Source organism: Cherax quadricarinatus, chromosome 46, assembly GCF_038502225.1.
Source record: "Cherax quadricarinatus isolate ZL_2023a chromosome 46, ASM3850222v1, whole genome shotgun sequence".
NCBI lineage: Eukaryota > Metazoa > Arthropoda > Malacostraca > Decapoda > Parastacidae > Cherax > Cherax quadricarinatus.
Genome location: NC_091337.1, coordinates 8,717,113 through 8,743,476, shown reverse-complemented (window position 1 = coordinate 8,743,476; position 26,364 = coordinate 8,717,113). Strand labels below are relative to the sequence as shown.

The window sequence follows — 26,364 nt, the reverse complement described above, 5'->3', positions numbered from 1 at the left end:
TTATTCGTTTGCCATAGGCTTCGATCTTGACGCACAAGTTTTTTTTCCTTTAATACGCACGGTACATACCTTTTTAATGAAATGTTGTTTAATTTGCGTTAATTTTTTTTATAGATTCAGGTTATTTAACTTAATAGTATCTGTTTACGTTGTGGCCTTGTTGGTTTGGAATTTTTAACATAGTATTACCTTAAAAGATTACTTGTAGTCAGTACTGGAAGTCACTGCCCCCACGGCCAGGTCTCAGACCCAGACCTTTGAATATAACTTTTTTGTTGAAGGCGGTAAATGACCTCTTTATTACGAGCGACTTTGCAAATCCTTCCATAAATTTATAAGCTTCTACCTGCACATATAATACATTGTTTGAACAAAAGTAGAAATCTCTTGAAGGAAAGTGGAGAAGCTCTTGCAGGAAGTGGTGGATCAGCCAGGTTGTGAAGATAATGTGCGCGTGTGGGCCGCGGGCAGCAATAACCTGGCCGATAACCTGGAGTTTACCTGGAGAGAGTTCCGGGGGTCAACGCCCCCGCGGCCCGGTCTGAGACCAGGCCTCCTGGTGGATCAGAGCCTGATCAACCAGGCTGTTGCTGCTGGCTGCACGCAAACCAACATACGAGCCACAGCCCGGCTGATCCGGAACTGACTTTAGGTGCTTGTCCAGTGCCAGCTTGAAGACTGCCAGGGGTCTGTTGGTAATCCCCCTTATGTGTGCTGGGAGGCAGTTGAACAGTCTCGGGCCCCTGACACTTATTGTATGGTCTCTTAACGTGCTAGTGACACCCCTGCTTTTCATTGGGGGGATGGTGCATCGTCTGCCAAGTCTTTTGCTTTCGTAGTGGGTGATTTTCGTGTGCAAGTTCGGTACTAGTCCCTCTAGGATTTTCCAGGTGGTTACCAGTGAAGCCTGGCCTCGGGCTGGGTTGCGGGAGCACAAAAACTTTCGAACGAGGTCACTGCTTCGTTACCAAATATTATGGGTGACAAAATGGTTCATGAGGATTTAAGGTTTTCTGATTTAGGTGCATTGTGATAGAACACATTCATTGTTTCTATTTATTCATCCTATACATACTGTGCACTTGGATGTGTTGTTTGAGAGTAGACATAGCTTCACTGTTGAGGTGTTTTGTTAGTACAAAAAGGCCTCTGTCCCCTTGATCCCCACGAGTTCCTTCCCTTCCCACCACCCACACAACAATGATCACCTTCGCTCGTACCCTCGCCACATCCACAATGATGACACACTCCACACACAAGCCACAATGATGACCCTCGCTCTTCCCTCACAACACAGCCTGCGGTACTGTGCCTTTTCAAACTAGACTATGCTGCTAAATGGACTTCTTCCCTGCTGTGCTTGCTAAGTCTTTTTCATCTAGGGCCCCTAATGTTGGGTCAGGTGAAGGGGGTGGAGAGGTTTGATTAGTTTGTGCCTAGGGTTAGGGGCCTAATCTGGGATGGGTGTTCTTGTCCCAACAGGATGCTCTTCTATTAAAGAACCCAATAGCATTTTCAGTATAAATAGCCGAGATATTTCTCCTTTTGTCTAAATTTGCTGACATTTTTGGTCAAGATTGTGGAGCATGGAATGCGAAAATTTATTTGCTTTGTTATTACGGTATCTGTAATATGACAGTGAATTAATCATGAAAATATCAAGTTGGTAATAATGGTGTAAATTTGATTGTTGTAACAGTATGTGGCAAAAACACTGAATAACCAGATGGTTCTAGTGTTTGGTAAATAAGCAACAAATATACACCTCGAAGGGATAATTGCTTTGCACCTGGTGCGTTTAGTACTTTGTTGAGAACTTTGTGTTGAGTGTGGTGAACTAACCGATTTACGACGTAAGGAGATGGACCAGCGCTATCTGTTTAGGGTTCAGCATACCCACTTATGCTACAGGCTGTGAAAGATATGTAGACCAGTTGGCCGCTAATAGCAACGTCCTGGTTAACCAGACGAGACTGGCCCAAGGCCGGGCTCCGGGAGTAGAAGAATTCTCGAAACACATCTGAGGTCCCCACACATACACAATGATCACTCTTCCCCACACCACATCTACAGTGATCACTCTTCATCCCACCACATCCACAATGATCACTCTTCACCACATCCACAATGATCACTCTTCACCACACCACATATACAATGATCACTCTTCCCCACACCACATATACAATGATCACTCTTCCCCACACCACATATACAATGATCACTCTTCCCCACACCACATATACAATGATCACTCTTCCCCACACCACATATACAATGATCACTCTTCCCCACACCACATATACAATGATCACTCTTCCCCACACCGCATATACAATGATCACTCTTCCCCACACCGCATATACAATGATCACTCTTCCCCACACCACATCCACAATGATCACTCTTCACCACACCACATCCACAATGATCACTCTTCCCCACACCACATCCACAATGATCACTCTTCCCCACACCACATCCACAATGATCACTTTTCCCCACACCTCATCCACAATGATCACTCTTCACCACACCACATCCACAATGATCACTTCACCACATCCACAATGATCACTCTTCACCACATCCACCATGATCACTCTTCACCACATCCACAATGATCACTCTTCACCACACCACATCCACAATGATCACTTCACCACATCCACAATGATCACTCTTCACCACATCACCATGATCACTCTTCACCACATCCACAATGATCACTCTTCACCACATCCACAATGATCACTCTTCACCACATCCACAATGATCACTCTTCACCACATCCACAATGATCGCTCTTCACCACATCCACAATGATCACTCTTCACCACATCCACAATGATCACTCTTCACCACATCCACAGTGATCACTCTTCACCACATCCACAATGATCACTCTTCACCACATCCACAATGATCACTCTTCACCACATCCACAATGATCACTCTTCACCACATCCACAATGATCACTCTTCACCACATCCACAATGATCACTCTTCACCACATCCACAATGATCACTCTTCACCACATCCACAATGATCACTCTTCACCACATCCACAATGATCACTTTTCACCACATCCACAATGATCGCTCTTCACCACATCCACAATGATCACTCTTCACCACGTCCACAATGATCACTCTTCACCACGTCCACAGTGATCACTCTTCACCACATCCACAATGATCACTCTTCACCACATCCACAATGATCACTCTTCACCACATCCACAATGATCACTCTTCACCACATCCACAATGATCACTCTTCACCACATCCACAATGATCACTCTTCACCACATCCACAATGATCGCTCTTCACCACATCCACCATGATCACTCTTCACCACATCCACAATGATCACTCTTCACCACGTCCACAATGATCACTCTTCACCACATCCACAGTGATCACTCTTCACCACATCCACAATGATCACTCTTCACCACATCCACAATGATCACTCTTCACCACATCCACAATGATCGCTCTTCACCACATCCACCATGATCACTCTTCACCACATCCACAATGATCACTCTTCACCACGTCCACAATGATCACTCTTCACCACATCCACAATGATCACTCTTCACCACACCACATCCACAATGATCACTCTTCACACCACATCCACAATGATCACTCTTCACCACACCACATCCACAATGATCACTCTTCACCACGTCCACAATGATCACTCTTCACCACGTCCACAATGATCACTCTTCACCACGTCCACAATGATCACTCTTCACCACATCCACAATGATCACTCTTCACCACACCACATCCACAATGATCACTCTTCACCACGTCCACAATGATCACTCTTCACCACGTCCACAATGATCACTCTTCACCACGTCCACAATGATCACTCTTCACCACATCCACAGTGATCGCTCTTCACCACATCCACAATGATCACTCTTCACCACATCCACAATGATCACTCTTCACCACATCCACAATGATCACTCTTCACCACATCCACAATGATCACTCTTCACCACATCCACAATGATCGCTCTTCACCACATCCACAATGATCGCTCTTCACCACATCCACAATGATCACTCTTCACCACATCCACAATGATCACTCTTCACCACATCCACCATGATCACTCTTCACCACACCACATCCACAATGATCACTCTTCACCACATCCACAATGATCACTCTTCACCACATCCACAGTGATCACTCTTCACTCCACCACATCCACAATGATCACTTCACCACATCCACAATGATCACTTCACCACATCCACAATGATCGCTCTTCACCACATCCACACTGATCACTCTTCACCCCACCACATCCACAATGATCACTCTTCACCACATCCACAATGATCACTCCACCACATCCACAATGATCACTCTTCACCACATCCACAATGATCACTCTTCACCACATCCACAATGGTCACTCTTCACCACATCCACAATGATCACTCTTCACCACATCCACAATGATCACTCTTCACCACATCCACAATGATCACTCTTCACCACATCCACAATGATCACTCTTCACCACATCCACAATGATCACTCTTCACCACATCCACAATGATCACTCTTCACCCCACCACATCCACAAAGATTACCCCTCATCGTATCTGTTGTCTAATCAGAAATAACCTTTTTTTTGCAGAGTGCAGTGATTGTTCATGTTTGTGAAGTAGGAATAACCCCCTGTTGTATTATGTACGTGCTGTTGTATTATGTACGTGCTGTTGTGAAAGGTCTCCACTAGTTTGTCTCACCTTATTGTTATCCTTCCTCTCCCTTCCCCCTTCTCCTCCTGGTCTCCAGTCCTCCCTCTTCATCTTTCTCCCTGCTCCTCATCTCCCATCTCTCTCATCTGTTGCAGCGACGGCTACCGCCGCCACATATCAGATCCTCTTAGTATCTTGTACGTCGTAATCATGTCTCCCTTAGTCGTCGTCCTGAGTCTTCCCCAGCTCTGGGATTACACTAGCTTCAAAGTTTTGGACCTCTCCATGTTTCTGAACATGGGGTGGGGGTTTCAAGCAGGTTCTGCTTATCCTAAGATGGGTCTGACATTTGTTGTGTATCAAACACTAAAGGACTCTTTATTGAGGTTCTTCAAGGGTGTTTTCAGATTCTCTAGTCTCGCATATGCCGCCGAAGTCGTACTGTTGGTGTACGCTTCCGGTGATATGTTTAGTGTGATGTTTACTCCTCGATACTTTAATTTTGTTGTTTCTTCCCCGTCTTCGGTTACCCCCTTCCCCTCCCAAGCTATATAACCTTTCAATTATTTCAGTTGAACTCCAGTAGCCACTTGTTTGTCACTGGAACAACCTGTTTCTCCCCCTGGAGGCCGTCTCTGCCTTCTCTCACTCTTCCACAAGGTTAGGTTAAGGATTCCTAACTTTATTTATAAGCTAAGAGCTGTTACCTACATCTGCTCCTTTGAAAACCTTTTTATTGTTATGAAACATACAGATATGGGACAGGATAAAGTTGGAGCCATCTGTGGGCCAGCATTTTCATTTTATCAACTGACTTTATTTCGTTGATATCATTATGCTGTACGAACATGGTGCAGACTCCAGTTATCCTAAGAGTAAATGATTTCAGATGTAGCGATGTTCTGAAAAAGGTTACAGTCAGAGTGAAGTTGCTGCTTGCTGCCCGTCTTGTGTAGAAGCTCAATTCTCGTTGTCCTCGGAGTGGAGCCAAGTGTGGTACTTTGACAGTATTGGCCTTGTAAATAACATTGAATATCTCTATCTCTCTCTCTCTCTCTCTCTCTCTCTCTCTCTCTCTCTCTCTCTCTCTCTCTTTTACACAGAGTTTGACAAGGTTAGGTTAAGGATCCCTAGCTTTATTGACAAGCTATTTACAGGTTAAGGATTCCTAACTTTATTGACAATCTTAGAGCTGTTACCTACATCAGCTCATTTGAAAGCATTTTTATAGTTATGAGACATACAGTAGGGAACAGGATGAAGTTGGAGCCATCTGTGGGCTAGCATTTTCATCTGATCAACTGAATTTATCTCGTTGACATCATAATGCTGTACGAATGTGTTCCATACTCGTCATCCTGGGGATAAATGATCGAGGTGTATAAATGGAAAACAAGAATAAATAAAGGGGATTGGAAAACAAGAATAAATAAAGGGGATGTAAATAGCGTGCTGAAAATTTCCGGCCAAGACAGGACTCGCAGCAATGGGTTCAAGTTGGAAAAGTTCAGATTCAGGAAGGATATAGGAAAGCACTAGTTTGGTAATAGAGTTGTGGATGATTGGAACAAACTATCGAGTGCCGTCATAGAAGCGAAAACGTTGTGTAGTTTTAAAAATAGGTTAGATAAATACATGAGTGGGTGTGGGTGGGTGTGAGTTTGACCTGACTAGTTTGTGCTACTAGGTCTGATGCCGTGCTCCTTCCTTAAGTGGAAGTTACCTGAATAGGTGGGTCATTGGGCTAATCGGGGGCGGCGGAGACGTGGACCTGCTTCGCATGGGTCAGTAGGCCTGTTGCAGTGTTCCTTCTTATGTTCTGGAGAAGGGTACAGCCACAGTGAAGTTGCTGCTTTCTGCCCGTCTTGTGGTATAGACGCTTGCTTCTCGTACATAACAGTAAGGCCACCCACATCCCTCCTGTGTTGAAGGCTCTGCTGAAATGACAGATCTATCCAGGATTGGATCTATCTATCTCTCTCTCTCTCTCTCTCTCTCTCTCTCTCTCTCTCTCTCTCTCTCTCTCTCTCTCTCTCTCTCTCTCTCTCTCTCTCTCTCTCTCTCTCTCTCTCACACACACACACACACACACACACACACACAGTGTGTTTGTGTGGGTGGGTGTGTTTTAAATGACTCTCTACGTTCATGAATGTCACTGTTATGTTTGTGAGCCTGGCCTATGTTGATGTTATACTGTATGTGAGCTTGACGTTTCTAAAGCTAAATTCCACTGTCTATCCCATCATTCGTGAATCTTTCTGCTGACGTCTCTCATATTTCTTAGTTTGTATTTTACTCATTATTTTGGCAAGATATGCAAACTTGCACATTTTCTCTAATTCGGTATTTAATATTCAACAGAACAGACGCAAGATCTAGCACTAATTTTCATGGAACTTCACTAGTTAAACTTTCCCATCCTGATATTTTATCCCAGTTTAGCTTCTCCAATTTTCTGAGTAACCTTGTTTGTGACACTATCAAGAGAACTTCCTACAGTATAGGAATATGTTACTCGCCCATTCTTTTTTTCTTGTCGGACTTAATTTATATTTCTAAGTTTGTAAGGCACAGAAATCTAACACCTTGTAGAGGTTTAACATGTCTGTCTTTTCCATAAATTTGAATGTGACACACGTTAGGGTCACGAGTTTGTGTGTGTGTGTGTGTGTGTGTGTGTGTGTGTGTGTTTGAGGTGCGAGATAGCACAGATGTGGCTGTCAGTTCACAGGTGTTGTAGCTGTAGTGTACAACGTACCGTAGAACACCACGACACCACGTACTTCGACATGTTTTTTTATGTATGTATGTATATATATATATGTATATATATGTATGTATGTGTGTGTGTATAGAACATATGGTGTGGGAAGGTAGTATGTGCATACAAGAAAACCTTGTGGTTACTGGAGATGCCTTGATCAGACTTGTTATATACGTGTTGAGTAGGGCTTGCTGGTAGTGCAAGTCTTTGGAGTGAGGGCAACACCAGCACAAGTGTAGCTGGCCACGGCAGGTGTGCTAGTTAGTGGGTCTCACGGCTAGTACACTCTCGCTACTACACTTGGTAGTATTCATCACTGTTAGTACTCTCTGGTGTGATGTTTATCTACCCACGTGTGATACTGTGTTCGCGTGTATTAAGCTTTGTAATGCTGCTGGCCATGCTATCGTTGGACATGGCTTGTAAACGATGGATATAGTTTGGTGCTTAATTATGCAGAAGTTAAGAGTGGCAGTGTGATGAACAGTGTATAGATGTAGCTATGGTGGTGGGCACGGTACCTAGATGAGTTATGGTTTTATTTATTTACCAAGAATCTGTTTCCTATTCCCAAAACCCGGCCCGGTGGTGGGGCGAATAATGTTTCTGAAGGTAGTGGTGGTTGTTGACATGTTAAATGGGGTGAACAAGGTATCTAGCGGAAATATAGTAGTAGTTATTGGGAACACCTCAGAACACTTGGACTGTTTTCTCTGGTACTGAAAAAGAGATTCATTATAAATATACATGGCAGATAATTGTGGCCAGGACTCTAACTTGCAAATTGCTATAAGAACTTGGGTGAAAGATATGAAAAAGTGTAAAACAAACTGTGGAAAGCAGGGTTTCCGTACTACAGGTACTGGACAATTTGTCAGCATCCGTGGTCCTAGATTCGTCAACTTTAGTATATGCAAGTGCCTGCTCAGCCAGGTTGATTGGGTGGGGGGGGGGGGTATGCCGGCTGCTATCACCAATAGCCTAGTGGACGAGGCATTCAACAGAGAAGCCTGGACTCAGGCCAAGCTGTGAGGGGGAGGGGGAATTCACAGACGTGGGCAGGTTACCTAGCGGTAATTATGGTGATGGTGATGAACAGAATTACGGAAGCGTTGGAAGAAAATCTAAACACAGATGTGATACACTGATTTTGCAAAGGTATTTGACACCTGTGATCATGGGGTTATTTGCACTTAAATTGATGGCAATAAGTATAACATTGGAAAGTAGGTAAATGGATATTCAACTTTCGCGGTACTCTAAGGCAGGCCCTGTCGCCTTTACTGTTTCTTAATCTCCTAGTTTAGTGCTTCGTTATGATTATAATAATTATCCTTCCTAGTCTTAAATATGTATTCTCTGGAACGGAGATATTTGAGGGTCACACTAGTGAGAGAGATACGAATCTGGAGAATATCTGGAGGTTATTCCTGGGATCAACGCCCCCGTGGCCCGGTCCACGACCAGGCCTCCCGGTGGATCAGGGCCTGATCAACCAGGCTGTTCCTGCTGGCCGCGCGCAGTCCAACGTACGAGCCACAGCCCGGCTGATCCGGCACTGACTTTAGGTATCTGTCCAGCTCTCTCTTGAAGGCAGCCAGGGGTTTATTGGTAATTCCCCTAATGCATGGTGGGAGGCTGTTGAACAGTCTTGGGCCCCGGACACTTATGGTGTTTTCTCTTAGTGTACCAATGGCGCCCCTACTTTTTATTGGGGGCATTTTGCATCGCCTGCCCAGTCTTTTACTTTCGTAGGGAGTGATTCTGTGTGCAGATTCGGGACCATTCCTTCCAAGATTTTCCAAGTGTAGATTATGATATATCTCTCCCTCCTGCGTTCCAACGAGTACAAGTCAAGTGCTTCCAAGCGTTCCCAGTAGTTAAGGTGCTTGACAGAACTTATACGTGCAGTAAAGGATCTCTGTACACTCTCTAGATCTGCGATTTCACCTGCTTTGAATGGAGATGTTAATGTACAGCAGTATTCCAGCCTAGAGAGAACAAGTGATTTGAAAAGGATCATTGGCTTGGCATCTCTTGCTTTGAACGTTCTCATTATCCATCCTATCATTTTCTTTGCACTTGTGATCGTGACACTGTTGTAATCCTTGAAAGTGAGATCTTCAGACATTACTACTACGTGGTGAACGCATGTGCGCCGCGGGCTCATAAGAGAACACCCGTATCAACATCCGTGGGCCCAGACTATTCAACAATCTGCCAGAAGATATTTCACAAATACTGCTTAGATAAATGTAGAAGTCTTCAAGAGGAAGCTCGTCAAGTATCTTCGCCAAGTATCAAATTATCCAACCGTCCGCGAACAGCAACAGCCTGGTCAACTAGGCAAGCATTATACAAGCCTGGCCCAGGGCCGGGCTGAGGGAGTAGGAAAATCCTCGAAACCAGTCACGGGTATATATAACAGGATCTCAGGTATAGTGGTGGTACTACAAGAGGTGAGGCAGTGTAGGGATTGATTGACAGGGGTGATAGTGCAGCAGGTGAATTAGTGTGAGCCAGAATGACGGGGGTGGTGGTGGTTATGGTGATACAGGTGTGCTGGTGTGAGCCTGAATGACTGGTGATGGTTATGGTGATACAGGTGTGCTGGTGTGAGCCTGAATGGCTGGTGATAGTTGTGGTGATACAGGTGTGCTGGTGTGAGCCTGAATGACTGGTGATGGTTGTGGTGATACAGGTGTGCTGGTGTGAGCCTGAATGACTGGTGATGGTTATGGTGATACAGGTGTGCTGGTGTGAGCCTGAATGACTGGTGATGGTTGTGGTGATACAGGTGTGCTGGTGTGAGCCTGAATGACTGGTGATGGTTATGGTGATACAGGTGTGCTGGTGTGAGCCTGAATGGCTGGTGATAGTTGTGGTGATACAGGTGTGCTGGTGTGAGCCTGAATGACTGGTGATGGTTATGGTGATACAGGTGTGCTGGTGTGAGCCTGAATGGCTGGTGATAGTTGTGGTGATACAGGTGTGCTGGTGTGAGCCTGAATGACTGGTGATGGTTGTGGTGATACAGGTGTGTTGGTGTGAGCCTGAATGACTGGTGATGGTTGTGGTGATACAGGTGTGCTGGTGTGAGCCTGAATGACTGGTGATGGTTATGGTGATACAGGTGTGTTGGTGTTAGCATGAATGACTAGTGGTGCTACAACTGAGGTACATTACTCAACACTTGGTTATATAGTGATGAGTGTACCTGTGACTGGTTTTTCTACCTCTGAGCCCTGCCTGGAGCCAGGTTATTCTTATGATTACCTGTTCAACCAGACTGTTGTCCTTGAAGTAAGTGAACTTCATTGTGCGACGTTGCTTTCTTGGAGTGAATGCTTCTGTCTTCTTCTCTTCTCGTAGTCTTCCTGCCTGCATGTTTCCCCTCACTTCACTCCCTCACGCATCGCTGCTAAAATGTCAAAACTGAAAATTTTTTCAAATGAAATGAGACTTGTAGTCATTCAAATTAGGACTGAATTATAATGTGAACGTGATTAGGGAGGGTTGTGTATCAGGCTCTTCATGTATGTATGACCAAGATGGAAGGTGAACCCACGGGACCCCTTCCTCCCTCCTCACCCACACTTCGATGTCGGGTTACCAATAACACGGTGGCGAGGCTTGATTTGTGCCTAAGGTAAGGGATCACTTCTAGTAGGGATGCCCCTCTACCCTCAGGATGCCTCACTAAGAACCTAGCATCTTTTTCGACATAAATGGCGAGAATATTTCTCCTTATTTTTCTAAATTTGATAACGTGGAATGAGTAATTGTGGAATGTGAAAAATAAATGTTGATTTATGAAATTGGAATGAATTAGTTACGACAGTAGCGAGTGATAATGATAGTTTGATAACGTTAGAAACGGAATATGGGTAAAAGTACTCAGTAACCAAGCGGGTCTAGTGCTATATAAGTAAAACAAAACCATTCACAAATAACCCGCCCTTAGGAGAGGAAACTTGTGACGACGTTATGGATCGCAACACTGACATTATCACATCTGCCTGGAAAATGATAGCATGGATAATAACTTTCAAAACAAGAGATGCCATGTCATTGATGAACTTCTTTAAGTCATTTGTTCTCTCTGGACTGGAATGCTGCTGTACACTAACAGCCCCTTTCAAGGCAGGTGAAATTTCAGATCTGAGAATGTGCAGAGAACTTTTACTGCACGTATAAGCTTGGTCAGTTACCTTACCTTTGATTAATTTCGAGAGTCTCACTATCGGAGCCCGGCCATGGGTGAGGCTTGTCTGGTGCTAGCCTGGTCAACCAAGCTGTTGCTGCTGGAGGCCCACTTCCCCACATATCCATCACACCCTGGTTGATCTGGCACCTGATGAAGATACTTGTCCAGTTTTCTCTTGACTTCTACACTTGTTCCAGCGGTGTTTCTGATATCTTCTGGCAAGATGTTGAATAATCTGGAGCCACGAATGCTGATACAATGTTCCCTTACTGTGCCCACCGCACCCCTGCTCTTCACTGGGTTTATTTTGCACTTCCTCCCATATCTCTCACTCCAGTATGTTATGGCAGTGTGCAGATTTGGGACCAGGCCCTCGAGTACTTTCCAGGTATATATTATCATGTATCTCTCTCTCCTTTTCTCCATTGAGTATATGTTCAAGATATAAGGCGTTCCCAGTAATTTAAATACTTTATTGTCTATATTTGTGCCGTAAACGATCTCTATATTTGTTCCAGGTTTGATATTTCTCCTGCTTTGAACGGGGCCGTCAGCACTTCGCAATATTCCGAATGAGGGAGCACTAGCTATTTGAAGAGTGTCACCACTGGCATTATTTTTCTTGTTTTGGAAGTTCTCAATACCCACCCCGTCATCCTCCTGGCTGTCGTGATTTTTGTCTTATGTTCTTTCAAAGAAAGGTCAGCTGACATAATTATTCCCAAGTCTTAACGTGTTCCTTTCGTTCAATTTGGTGATCCTTTTGAATTTTGTATACAGTATTCTTTTTGAGTTCTTCATTTTTTCCATACCTAAGCAGCTGGAACTTATAACCATTGAACGTCATATTCTCCCCTGCCCACTGGAAAACCCTGCTTATATCCTGTATTACTGGGAATGTCTGAAGTCCCTTTACCTGTTCTCTCTGGAATGCAGGCGAGAAAGATACATAATCTAAACCTGGAAAATCCTTGAGGGACTGGTCACACATCTGCACACAAATCACTCCCTACGAAAGCAGACGATGCACCATCCCCCCCCCCCCCCCAATGAAAAGCAGTGGTGCCATTTACATTACTGGGAACGCCTCGAAATCCTAATTATGTACATACTGTAGTGAAGGATACTGTATACAGGAGGGTCTCGCTTTACGGCATTTTGCTAATACATCAGTTTTCATTGATACACATTCTTCATTTGTTCAAACTTCCTAAAATAAATATATTCACCACTCACTATAAGCTAAGGACGCAAATATTTTAAGGTAAGTACTGTGTGTACTGTATATGAATTTTTTTTTAGGCCTAGCACTCCCTCAGGGTATCAGAAACTGCCGGAACAAACGTAGAAGTCTTCCAAGGGAAACTAGACGATTACCTCTGCCAGGGATGCCGGATCAACCGGGCTATGATGGAAATGTGAACCAGTGGGCCGCCAGTAGCAACAGAGTGATCAGATATGCCTGGCCCAGAGCCGGGCTGCGGGTGTAGGAAAACTTTTAGTAACTCTTCAAAGATGTATCGCGGTATACCTGATACCTGAATGATGGTTTTAGGGGTCAACGCCTCCGCGGCCCAGCCCCAGACCAGACCTCCTTGTGGATCAAAATCTGATCAACCAGGCTGCTACTATTTGAACCACATCCTGGCTGATAAGGAACTGACTTGAGGTACCCACCAAGTTTCCTCTTGAAGACTGCAGGGAGTTTGTTGGTAATTCTACTTACGGGGGTCTGCAGTACTCGGCTTGTGGTGGTGGTTCAGCAGTACTCGGCTTGTGGTGGTGGTTCAGCAGTACTCGGCTTGTGGTGGTTCAGCAGTACTCGGTTTGTGGTGGTGGTGGTTCAGCAGTACTCGGCTTGTGGTGGTGGTTCAACAGTACTCGGCTTATGGTGGTGGTTCAACAGTACTCGGCTTGTGGTGGTTCAGCAGTACTCAGTTTGTGGTGGTGGTGATTCAGCAGTACTCAGTTTGTGGTGGTGGTGATTCAGCAGTACTCGATTTGTGGTGGTGGTGATTCAGTAGTACTCGGCTTGTGGTGGTGGTTCAGTAGTACTCGGCTTGTGGTGGTACTGGTGATTCAGAAGTTACTCAGCTAGTGGTGGTGAGGCAAGTGACTACAACTGGCTCACCACCTCCCTGCCTTGATACCATTGTTGTCAACGAGTCTACAATGGCACCTTTGCCTCCTTCATTCACGATATCTAATTTACCGTAACGGATTGCGGGTTTTCTGCACTTTTTTTTTTTTTGGCTGCTGCTGTCTTGCCTTTTGTAAAGCTAGGAGGGGCATAGTAATTGGTTAATCTTTGTTCTGGTGTATTGTGTCTGAATTATACTGTAAAGTTCCCACTTACCTTGATCAGTCACGGGGCCTCTGTCTTTTTTGTACAAATGTTTTGCTAGCATCAAGAAATTTCCTGTTGCTTTGTTTTCTAAAGCAAAACATTTCTTGGCGTTGCTGAGCATCAGCTGGGATGCTGAGTGTTGACGAGTGAGCACCTGGTGTACCCTGGGCCCCACACGCTGCACCTTGCATGTGAAGACCAGCTGCTGTACTCGCCCAGTTGTGATTGTGGTGGTTGATAGAGCTCTCTTCACCCCGCTTATTGGGTTGGCTTGACCGCTGTATACTGGATTCTGGCCTTCCGGTTGCTGTCATACCTTCTCTTAAAGCTCTGAATGGAGGAAGCCTCCACCGCATTCTCATTGGTACGTTACACTTTTTAATTACCTTGAAGTTGTGGCTTCCACCTTTGCCCCGTTTTCCAGGTCCTCTCTTCTCCAACAGCCTGTCTGTCTACCCTGTAGACAGGGTCGTTAATGTTAGTCCTGAGTCTCCGCGTATCGCGTTCCTGTCAGCTCTTGGAGGTTGCGCACTGTGGTCGCCTACTCAGTGATGAGTCTTGTATAGTGCTAATTTATTTTTTGCTTAGGTTCCAGAATGTGACTATAACATACTGGAGTGAGAGAGATGAGAGAATGTGTTAAATAAACAGTGAAAAGTAGATGCGCTGTGGGCAAAGTAAGAGAACACTGTATCAACATGTGGGGCCCCATATTATTAAACTATGTAAATGAGGACACAAAAGTAAAATAAATTATAAACTACGGAACTAGGCTGATTTCAAACTGTTTCATAAGGATACTAAATTAAATTAAATAGTACTAATAATGTGTGTAATATATACAAGTTCATTGAATATGTAATATTCCAAAAAAAATGAGGAAGAAAGAAAGGAAGGTTCAGTTAATGGTACTGGAAAGTTATGAGGGAGGTGTTGAAGTACGATAGTTAGCTCTCCAGCCTACCAACACAATCAGTGCAACCAAAATGTGATTGTGTTGGTGCTATGTATGAAGCTTCTCTCAAACAAATCTAACTGGATTGAAAAATGTATAGCACACATTGCTAGATAAAATTTTGTCGAACATACAATTTTTTTATTTGTACTTAAAATAACATGGCAGCTTTACCAGTCCTTTATAATTCAAGGAATCTGATTTAACTTAATGCTAGCTTACTTACCTTAGACCAGCCTAATTGTAGTTAGATTTATTTAACATCAGTTAAATATATTAATCTTATATTCAAGTGTTTTTTTTTTGTAGTTATTGCAGTATTGAATTTATACTGCTTGTTTAGCTCAACAGTTGTTGCTGTATAAGCAACCAACAGTTAGAAAAGTATAAAAGTATTATCAGCAGGTACATAGTGGGAGTGTCCATGGGAGACTCACTGCTTGTGAACGAAGTATAGTGTGATAGGCTATAGTTACTATTTCAAGGTGGATGATGGCCACAAAAAACTGGTGTTCCATAACAAGAAACAGCCTTCAGTGCCTTGATGCTCTTGGCCCGTGGAATTGGAGCAAACCTTCCCTTCCTTGAATCAACCCGGATTACCTTTTATTTTTACAGGTATGCCAAAGGTAAATCAGATTACCTTGGATTTCCCCATGCGCATTAAAATATCAAGAGGCCACATATACGCATCGTGTCGCATTGCTCAGAGAACACATTATGTAGTTTACCCTGGAGACCATCTATGTATAGCTGGGCATATTTCTCAAAGTTTTAATAAGTAATTTTGTTTACCTCCACAGGAAGGAAGAAGAGAGCTATTAGTAAGAAGGTGCGTGACCCACCTGAGCCACCACTCCATGTAAACAACTCGACGTTAAACTCTCTTGAAAAGTTAAGGTTTGCAACAAAGATAAAAGATAACTGAGAAAATAAGTGTTCCAACTTGTGGAACTGCTGTTAATCTGTTGGACGAATATAGTTGACACGAGGTAGAAAGGTGTACTTAAGCAAGTTTCAGGGTGGTGTGTCAGTAGCCTAACAAGGCAGTGTAAAGCTACAAGCCAGGAGTGTCATGGATGCTTCCATCAACGACCTCAGTACCCACACAAACACCCACCCAGAGGAGGCCACTCATGGACACAACCTCAGTAATGGCGACGACGATGGGTGAGTGTGTGTGGGGTTGGGAAGAACAGGGAAGGTTGTGTTTTTATAGGGATTAAGTGTGTAATTTCTTCGAGTTTGCTAATGTTGAGCTTCATCTCTTGGGTCTTCTGGTGTGAGCTATCTATGTGGTATCTGCTTATAACGTTCTCAAATAATTTAACTTGCCATTCTTCATTCCGTTACCTTTATTTTATTACTCTAATATTTAGTGTTTCTTGGCCTATTTTTGACTCAGTTTGGTTTTCAGTTTTCAAGAGTACTTCCTCGTCCTCATTGCTCCCAGTATTTTTTTTTATGACGTGATTATGATTCCATTTTGTGGATGTGGAAGGAAATCAAAACATGGATGTGGTTCACTTTTTTCTTACAAAGGCATTTGATAAACGCTATTATGGAGTGTTTGCCAGGTTAATAGACATAACAGGAAAAGTAGAGAAATTTATGTTCAGATTTCTAATAAAAAGATAAAAAGAGAAGTGTTAAATAAAAGAGTGCAAAATCGGAAGTTCAGTAGCCTAAGGCACTATCTTCTGTTTCTCATCCTCATAACACATAAATACACACTAGTTACACATATTATTTGTCGACATGTCCAAAACTAGAATGAAATTCGCCTCGATAAAAGACGCCCTTCAAGAGGGATGCCTTGATGCTGATGAATGACTCTCGATCCAAGAAACTGGAACTATTCTCCCATCCTGGGATCTAATCTGAAATCCCCACACCCAGGTCTACGATCGGACAACGGGGGCGTTGACCCTCTGAACACACACTAGGTTGGTAGCTCCCCCAAATTACAAATGGGTCAAAGTATTTCAGTGGATAAGGAACAACAACAGTGTTCAGAAAGAATGAATACGTCAAAACAAGCACAAGATACAGAAGTTAGGCAGACCATCTAGTAGAACAAAATGAATCTGTAAAAGAAGACTTAGGGACTGCTAATGTTAGACGACCTATCGTTTAGAGAACACAAGACAAATGCAGCGGTCCACTTAAATTATTGGTTGGAGTCACGTAAATGTTAATACTATTTAATTCAATTGTCTTCTCATGTCTTAGTATTGTTCTGTACTTACAGACCTTTATAGGCAAGAGACATGAGAACTGATAAATGCCTAAATATCATTTACTGCGCGCTTGTTTGGCATATACTCCTTTGCAACCGACAAGAGATAAGAAACGTGCACTCACAATCCCCTTTTCTCTTTTTTTCTGTATTTAGCAGATGAAATCCCAGGAGGCAGTTCGGATGAACAGTCTAACACTAACGAAATATTAAGATTCGGAGATAAATTGGGTTTAAACCAGGAAATAGTGGTACTGATTGAACTAGAAAATACCGCCCCTTGACCTTACATTCACCAACAATTGTGATCTGGTACGGAACGTTATATAACGGTGTCGAATACCTCAAACTGACCACCAAGTTATTGAAATTCAGATCGCATACACAATGGTCTTGAGCAGCAAAGCACAATTGTGAAGGGTATATTAGACACATTCAACTTAAAAATAAAGACAACTAGGATTTAATGAATCTTGATCTTACTGAAATATGCTTGGAAGATAATATAAGTAACGTGAATTTAAGCTGCTTAATGGCAATAGAAGTGGGCTACAGACTCGTACCATTAAATGCAGGGATGTCATAAGTACAATTGAGAACGCTTGTCAACATCTGTGGTCCACCAGTTGATACAAAAAAAAAATATTGCCTACACAAAGATAGAGGTTATCAAGAGGAAACGAGAGCAGTTATTGCAATAATACTGGAACAATCAAGTCCTGATAGTTATGTAGGACTGCGAACTGAAGGTACCGATAGTCTGATTAAGTTTTTGCCTGGGATGCTTTTAATTATCTTAAAGGTGAAGTAAGATTACTCTCTTCTGTGCTGGTAAAAAGTGGTGGCAATATTTGCATTAAAGTAGGAAACGTCATGCATAATTGAGAGTGAAATAAGTTTGTTGGAGCTACCAGGTAGCTCTAGTTCCTGCCATGCCCAGCACTGCTTGCTTCCTGTCTTTCCAGTACCCGCCAGGCCAAAGATTGGGCTTTCTTCCTGTCTTTCCAGTTCCCTCCACTCCGAAGACTGGGCTTGCTTCCTGCCCTTTCAGTTCCCTCCAGGCTGAAGACTGGGCTTGCTTCCTGCCCCTCCAGTTCCCTCCAGGCTGAAGACTGGGCTTGCTTCATGCTCTTCCAGTTGACTCTAGGCTGAAGATTGGGCTTGCTTCCTGTCGTTTCAGTTCCCTCCAGGCTGAAGACTGGGCTTGCATACTGCAACTATACTCCCTGGAACATAGGCAAGAAATATCATCCATCATAATTTATGTCTGGAATATTCCGGAGGGATTGATCCCAAATCTGTACATTGAAATCACTCCCTGTGAAAATAGAGACATAGCAGACTGTGTAAAATACCCTAAATGAAACAGGAGTGCAATAAGTAAGTAAAGGGACTAGAACGTCAACACAAGGAAAATCACTATTCAGCATCTTAACAGAAGATGGGACAAGTGTAAAGTCTTAAAAAGGAAACTGCACAAGTATCTTCATCATGTGCCAGATTAACCAGGTTATGGCTATGTGGGGCAGCGGGCCGCCAGCAACAACAGCCTACTTGATCAGGCAAGCACCAGACGAGCCTAACTCAAGGCTGGGCTCTGGGAGTAGAAAATCTCTCGGAACTCATCAGAGGTATATCGGAAGCCTGATTTGGGATTGGGTCACGGGGTCAGTTCCCGCAAAGCTGAAGACGCTGCGTCTTCCCGTGTCCCTAGTTCCTGCTCAGCTGAAGATAGGGTTTTTCCCTGGAGTATGTCTGGAGGGTGTTCAGGGGGTTAACGCCCCCGCGGCCCGTCAGTTCCAGCTAACCTGAAGACGAGGCTTGCTTCCATAGGACCTCCAAGCTTAAGACGGAGTTTTTTTTTTTTTCATAGTTTTCGCCAAACTGAAGACGGGGGTTCATTTTTCAGTTCCCGCCAACATGCGCCGGACTACAAGACAGCTTACGAGTGATAATGTCAAGGATGACAACAGTGTTATCACAGCCATAAGGAAAATGATAGGTTGGATAACTAATGCCTTGAAATCCAGTGTGATATTCTTCAAATCACTTGCTGTCTCTAGGCTGGACTATTGCTGTATATTACACCGGTTTTAAGGTTGGCGAAATTGTAGAGCTGGAGAATGTACAGAGAATCTTCACTGCTTGTATAAACTCAAACACCTAAATTACTGAGAGTACTTGAATTTCATTGATCTATTTCTCTTGGAAGGTAGGCAAGAAAATTCCTCGTAATTTACACCTGAAAAATTCTGGAGGAAATGATATCAAATTTGCTCACAGTAATTACTCCTTAAGAAATCAAGAGGGTTGGTAGACTGCAAAATACCTCTACTGAAGAGAGTGGTGCATTGGATACCTTTAGAGAGGCAAAGTGTAAAGGGGTTAAATTTTTCAACACCCTACCTTCGTTTATAAGGGGTCTTACCAGCTCCCTGGTTGTCTTCAAGAGAGAGAACCTAATAAGTTCCTCAAGTCGGTTCGTGATCAGCTAAGCTGTGGTGCACACGTTAAAGTCTGTGCGACTAGCACAGTTGATCAGGCCATCCACCAGGAGACCTTATCTGGGACTGGACTGCGACTCCTGAAACCGTCTTCAGGTAATATCTAGGTGCTCCCTAGTTCCCACCAAGCTAAAGACAGGTTTGCTTCCTGTCTTCCCAGTTCTTCCCCATGGTGGTGGTCAGTTTGCCTCATGTTTTCCCAGTTCCCGCCAAGCTGACGATGGGCTTGCTTCCCGTCTTGCCAGTTTCCACCAAGCTGAAGACAGTCTTGCCTCCTCCTGCCTTCCGTGGTCCACAAGCAACTTGATGAATGCGTCTCCGCCTTAAAGGTGTAAGCATAAAACAGGCTAAGTCGGTACACGCTTATTTACTGTGATAAACTTTGCAATGTTTGGATTTGGTGGTTAAACTATAGGGTCACGTGCATACAACGCTTACACAGATTATCCAACAAAGTCGAGGTAGTGGGAAGGCCATGAGGTTATGGTTAGTATTGCGTCCAATGTTGCGCTGAAACTTTGTGACAGTGAACGCTGATAAGTTAAAAGCAAAGTGATGCGAGTGCGCCACCTTCCCTCCCATCTCCCCTCCCCCTCAGGGCCGGTCGATACGGGGTCGTCGGCTCCTTGGCTCACTCCCTCATTATCAACTAATGACTCTGGAAGCAGGAAAAAATGGTGAAAAATTAATAAAATGAATGTTTTGCGTTGAATTAAATTAAAGAATACGCTTTCTGTAAAGGCTTTTGTCTTTGCAGGCGAGGGGAGGGCAAATTTGGTTTTCGGCCTAATGTTGGAGAAGAGTGTACTAGTTGTAGAAGGGGAGGGGAGGGCTAGTTGGGAGGAAGTGTTAATGTTGGGGATGAGGGGTAGCAACTGAAAAATAGAAACTACTGTAAATTCGTCAAAAGAACCGGGAAGGCGGAATTGATACACGATAATATACACATGGAAGATACTGGAGGGCTTAGTCCCTAATCTGCACACTATTGTGATATACTGGAGTGAGAGAGATGGGAGGAAGTGTAAAATAGACCCAGTGAAAAGCAGGGGAGGCACGGGCTCAGTACGGGAGCTCTGTACCAACATCCGTAGGCCTAGACTTTTCTGTCTACTGCTGGCAGATATTAGAAATATTGCTGGAACCAATGTGGAGGTTTTAAAGAGGAAGCTGGATAACCACCTCTGCGGTATATCCCATCAAACAGGCTGTGTGTGTCAGCGGGCCGCCAACAGCAACAGCCTAGGTGACCAGGCTGACACAGGGCCGGGCTGCGGGATTAGGAAAACTTGCAAAACAGGTCACAGGGAAATCATAGTTGTTTGTTGTGGCCCACTAGAAGATCTGATTAGTATCTTAAAGATTTGATGTGCTCTCAATAGATGCCACTCTGCCAGATCTAGTATCACTTGCAGAGGAGGATACAATGCTATGACTTGTCTCTGTATTTGTCAGGTATTAGAATGAAAAAATTGTGACGAGTAGTGTCTCGAAGAGTTTTTCACTGTGCTTTCGGTTTGTTAGAAAATTAAAAATAAATCTTCATCTGTCCTCTATTTGTAGTTATTCATTTTGCACCCTTTTTCATGTACTTCTTTCTTTTTAAAACTCTTTTGAAGTTATTCATAATGCGGGTTTATTGTTCTATATATATATATATATATATATATATATATATATATATTATATAGGGAGGTACCACCTCTAGAACTGTTATAGGGACCCTCATCCTCAGAGAAAAGAATAAACTTGCTTCAGGGAAAACTCAAGGTTCTCCCTCAAGCTGTTTGAGAATTTTCTCCTACCACCCCCTATATTTTATGTATATTTTATTTAAAGACAAAATACATTGACAGAACATTCACAAAAATACGATAGAAAGTAAAACAACATAGGTGACTCAGAGCTACATCTCGAATACTTCGTCCAGCTCCCCGGCGGTGGGCCGCGTGCCCGAAATGCTGCAGGCATTTCCTCTCTGGATTGCAACACTGAGTCTCTGAAAGAGGAAGCTGGTCGCCCTGTGGTCCTTGGTTTCTATGATGAGCTTTTCACCCAGCTCTATTAGGAACTTTAGAGCACACTTGCCCCATGCTCCAAGGGTCTCCGACCCTATTGGGATGAAGTTATAGCAAGGGGGAAGGTCTTCATATTTGCGGATCTTCTGGGTCTCCCTGTGGCTGGCAGCTCCACCCCCTTCCACTACGGAGTATGGCAAGTAGGTGTCTGCCAATGTGGCGGCACATGTGTAGTCCCAGGCAATCTGCTTTCCATCCTTCCAAGGTAGGATAGTGGCTCCATCGGGACGCTTTTGACTTCCGTCAGACCTCTGCACTTGGGGTTCCCGTTGAGCTGGGCAACGGGCTGTGGCGAGGCTTCTCTTTATGATGTCATTGACCTCCTTATGCCTGGCATACTTCCCTTCTGCTGTGTGACACACGAGACCATAAAGTCCGAATTGATCAGCTGTCGCCCTGCCGCAAATATACCTATGTTCGGTGAGGATGGGGGTGGCTAGGCGAAGAGCAACACCAATCCGAATGGCCTGTGGGTCTAGTCGAGTGCCCAAGGAGGAATTGGGAACAGCTAACAGGAAATCTCCTGAGTGTGGTGCCTTCACTGCCAGGAGATGAGCTTTGTCCTTTCCTGAGGCATTGGAGAGCATTGTGTTGGCGATTTTTTCCATGATCGGTTTGTCCCAGTGGGACTGTTTGTGTTCTTTGGGAGGAGCTGGTCTACTGGAGGAATCTGTAAGGGTGTCCCACCGAATCGCTGCTTCAGTAAACCTGGGGTCTTGAGCTCCTACCACGTCTCTCAAGCGTTCGGGAACAATCTTCTTGACTAATGCACTGGAAGCCAAACACGAAGACAGAAAAGCAGGTAAAGCAACATGCGTTGCTTTGCGCACCCCTATACCTCCCAGTCGCACTGGGAGGGTTGCCTGATCCCATTGCTGATCCTCTAGTGACAGGTTCAGTGCCTTCTTAAGGGTTGACCTCAGGTGTGCATCATATTCGTCGAGTGTTGGGTTGTCAAAAGAGGGTGCACACCTCAGGAAGTAAGTGAGTCTTGGAATAGTAAGGCACCTTGTGAGGAGATACAGAGCATCATGGGCATCAAGATTGCTTATTCTCTCCTCCATTCTCATCAGGTCATTGAATTTGTCCCTTAGGACTGTGTAGATGGCCTGGTGACCCAGCGGTGCTCCCAGGAGGGTACTGTTGGACGGAGTGGTAGTAGAGACTTCTGGGAGGATTCTTCGCACAGCATTGATCATTTCCTGGTTTGCTGTGATTTCACACTTGGAGGGATTGAGGATGAGCCCCAAGTCTTCTCCCTGTGTTTTCACCAGTTGTAGGTCCCCTACCAGGGACTCTTCAGTATCTGCCAGAGTGCCATTATCCAGGTACCAGATGTTGAGCTCGCTGCATAGGCTGGAAGTTAGTTCTCTTACTGCCAAGCAGAAGAGAAGTGGAGCTAGTGGGTCACCCTGCTGAACACTTCTGATGATTGAATTTCATGTTCTCCAAACAAAAGAATTGAGGGTTTGCTGTAGCCAGCTGAGATGAAGGGAAAAAGACTGGGGAAGCGATCCCGAACAGCTGGCAAGACAGAATCTCTCTTTACCATATTAAAGGCATTTCTAAAATCAAGTTTGACTACAGCCTTGTCTTCTATATATATATATATATATATATATATATATATATATATATATATATATATATATATATATATATATATATATATATATTATATATATTTTCAGTTCCTTTCCTGCCCTTTAGTGGAGCGGGATTATCTATATGCGTGATTTTAATGATTCGTGTGTCTTGACAGCCGCCTCCATAGGCTATTAAAGGCAAATGATAACTGTGGAAAATACTGTATATATTTTCCGGAAATACGGTAATTTATAGGTAAATAGATGGTCTATACTGTATTAATATTTGTCATAGAAAACGGAAAGCCTGCGTCTGGGCAGGGGACTCGCCATCTTGGTTTTGAATTTTGTACAAACGTTGTGTAACGGGAAGAATTTTTCGTGCTCTAGAGGTTAAAATTGTGTTGACACCTCTCAAATAGGAGGCGAAATTGGTGGATGTGCATTCCTGCATAACTTGAGATATCAGACGACTGGACAAGACAGCTCCAGGAACCTCAGATAAGCTCTCTAGATTTGTGTGTAATTCTGGCCAGCATTATTTTCATAGATTTAGTTAGAGTGAGGTTTTCTGAGTATGATACACATTAATCTCCAGTCAAATTGGTGAGTGATATTAAGATATATTTTCCTTCTGTTATGTAATTGTGTATATATATATATATATATATATATATATATATATATATATATATATATATATATATATATATATATATATATATATATATAACCATTTATTATTTTTAATATACAGTCCACCAGTATTCCTGGTGTATGTATATTTCATTTAATTAATAGGTCCAGAGCAACTTGTGGTTATGACAGTGGTAGGTATCGAAGGGGGACATGTTTTGCGACCTAGGTGTCCCAAATTCCTACTTGTCTATGTAACATTGATAAATAATAATTATCTTTGTTATCATTTACTGTTACGTACATAATTAGTTACATTCAGATAAATGCAATTTTCCACAATAGCTTTTTTTTTTTTTTTCACTGTTTTATTAATATGAAGTTTCACGAGTCTGGATCTACCATCAAAGGCTTGGACCTCGAGTGGGGTTAGGGTTATAACAGAAATTTCGGAGATGTTAGCATGGTTTTGAGTCTCATGAAAAATTTATTTGTATTATCAATATTTAGTCTCGTAAAAAATCACCCGGTGAAAAGTAGGTAAGGCGCAGGCACAACAAGAGAACACTGTATCACCATGTGGGGCCCTAGACTATTCAACATCTTAATAGAAAATATCAGAAATTCTGCTGCTCTAGAAAATCAATAAAGGTAAATATAATGAGCAGTAAGAAGTCACATAAGCAGCCCAAGGCTATTTAACGCTTCTTGGTTTATTCGCTCAAAAGAACCAACGAAGAAAAACCAAGAGCTTAAGAGTCTGCAAAAATTCGTCATTCAGCATTTACTCACTTGATTACTATAATAATAGTATATTTATTTGTATCGTTGATGAATTATAATAAAGCCTAATAAATATGTTCAACTACTTGCCTGGGTCAAGGACTGAGCCGCGGGGACGTTAACTCCTGAAACACCTTCCTGGTAGACCCCACAGATACATATTATTTCACCTTGTATCAGTCAAAAAGTTGAAATTTTCAAATTTTCAGGGACATGCATTTTCACATTATTAAATATTTGTTTCTAATTACATGTTTCAGTTTGCAGCTCATGGGGACGCCGTTCCTTCCTGCAGTCAACCAACTCCGTCCACTCTTTTACTAAAACTATTTTGTAAAAATTTTGCGGTTTTTGCTGGTATGGTTGTAGGTGTTTGACACGGCCTTCCTCCTCGTTCATGAATCACCCGAGAGTTTCACCTTATCTTGATATACACCTAAGAGTATTTTTGTTTGTTAATATCATTTATCTTGACTTGTACTAGGCTTTGAGGTTGTTGGTGCTGGCGGCACACGCTCCATTGGTATGCACCACAGCTCAGCTGATCAGTAACATTTTTTGAGCTATTTGTAGAATTCCTCTTAATACTATCAGGGATCTTTTGTTATTTTGAGGGTAGTTACAAAACCTTGGAATCTATGCCTTCCACTCGAGTATTTTCCCAGGTATAATTTACACTACCTAACAAAATGGAACTTTGTTTTATCCAGCTCAGAAACTAAATTAGTTGTCTTAAGCAAACTTAGATGTGGTTCTATACCTTTGATGAGTTTCATACCAGGCTCGTTTGGTGTTTGCCTCGTCAACCAGGCTGTTGCTGCTGGCGGCCCGCTTGCCCACATATCCCTCACACCCTGTTTGTTCTGGCAGTTGGTGGAGCCGCTTGTCCAGTTTCCTCTTGAAGACTTCTACACTTGTCCCAGCAATGCTTTTTGTATCTTCTGGTAAGATGACGGATATTCTGGGGGCCACGAATGTTAATACAGTGTTCTTGTTTGTGTCCACTCCACCCATGCTTGACACTAGGTTTATTTTAGACTTCCATATCTCTCACTCCAGTATATTATGACCAGGCTAGCACCAGACGAGCCTGCCGCATGGCCAGGCTCCTTGAGTAGAAAGACTCGAAACTCATCAAAAGTATATGAAATGTATGTCACTGTGTTGATTTGGGACAAAGCCCTCAAGTATTTTGCAAGTATATATCGTGTATCTCTCCTCCGTTCCATTAAGTACATATTTAAGACAGAGGGTTTTCCAGTAATTTAAATGCTTTATCGGCTTTATGTGGGCCGGAAATGATTTCTATCTGTTCCAAACCTGATATCTCTCCTTCCCTGAACGGGGCCGTCACCACTAAACAATATTTTAAACGCAAGAGCACATTCGATTTGAATAGTCTCACCATTGGGTCTGTTTCCCTTGTTTTAAAAGTTTTCATTATCCACTCCGTTATCTTCCTGGCCTTATTGTCTTTTTTGAAAGAAAAGTCAGCTGACATAATTACTCTCAGGT

The 26,364-nt window shown here is 43.3% G+C and overlaps 1 protein-coding gene across 3 annotated transcripts in view; it reads left to right on the top strand.

Annotated features, from left to right (window-relative positions):
• The window catches only part of Imp (IGF-II mRNA-binding protein), a 549,054-nt gene that overhangs the window by 459,993 nt on the left and 62,697 nt on the right, over positions 1-26,364 (top strand). Inside the window, exon 2 of one of the 3 annotated variants that reach the window (XM_053788034.2) lies at positions 15,827-16,193. The exons of the other annotated variants lie outside the window; for them this stretch is intronic. Within the exon in view, the coding sequence (XP_053644009.1) occupies positions 16,099-16,193 (95 nt within the window). The 5' untranslated portion in view covers positions 15,827-16,098. The remainder of the gene's footprint in view (positions 1-15,826; positions 16,194-26,364) is intronic. 3 annotated transcript variants of the gene reach the window in all.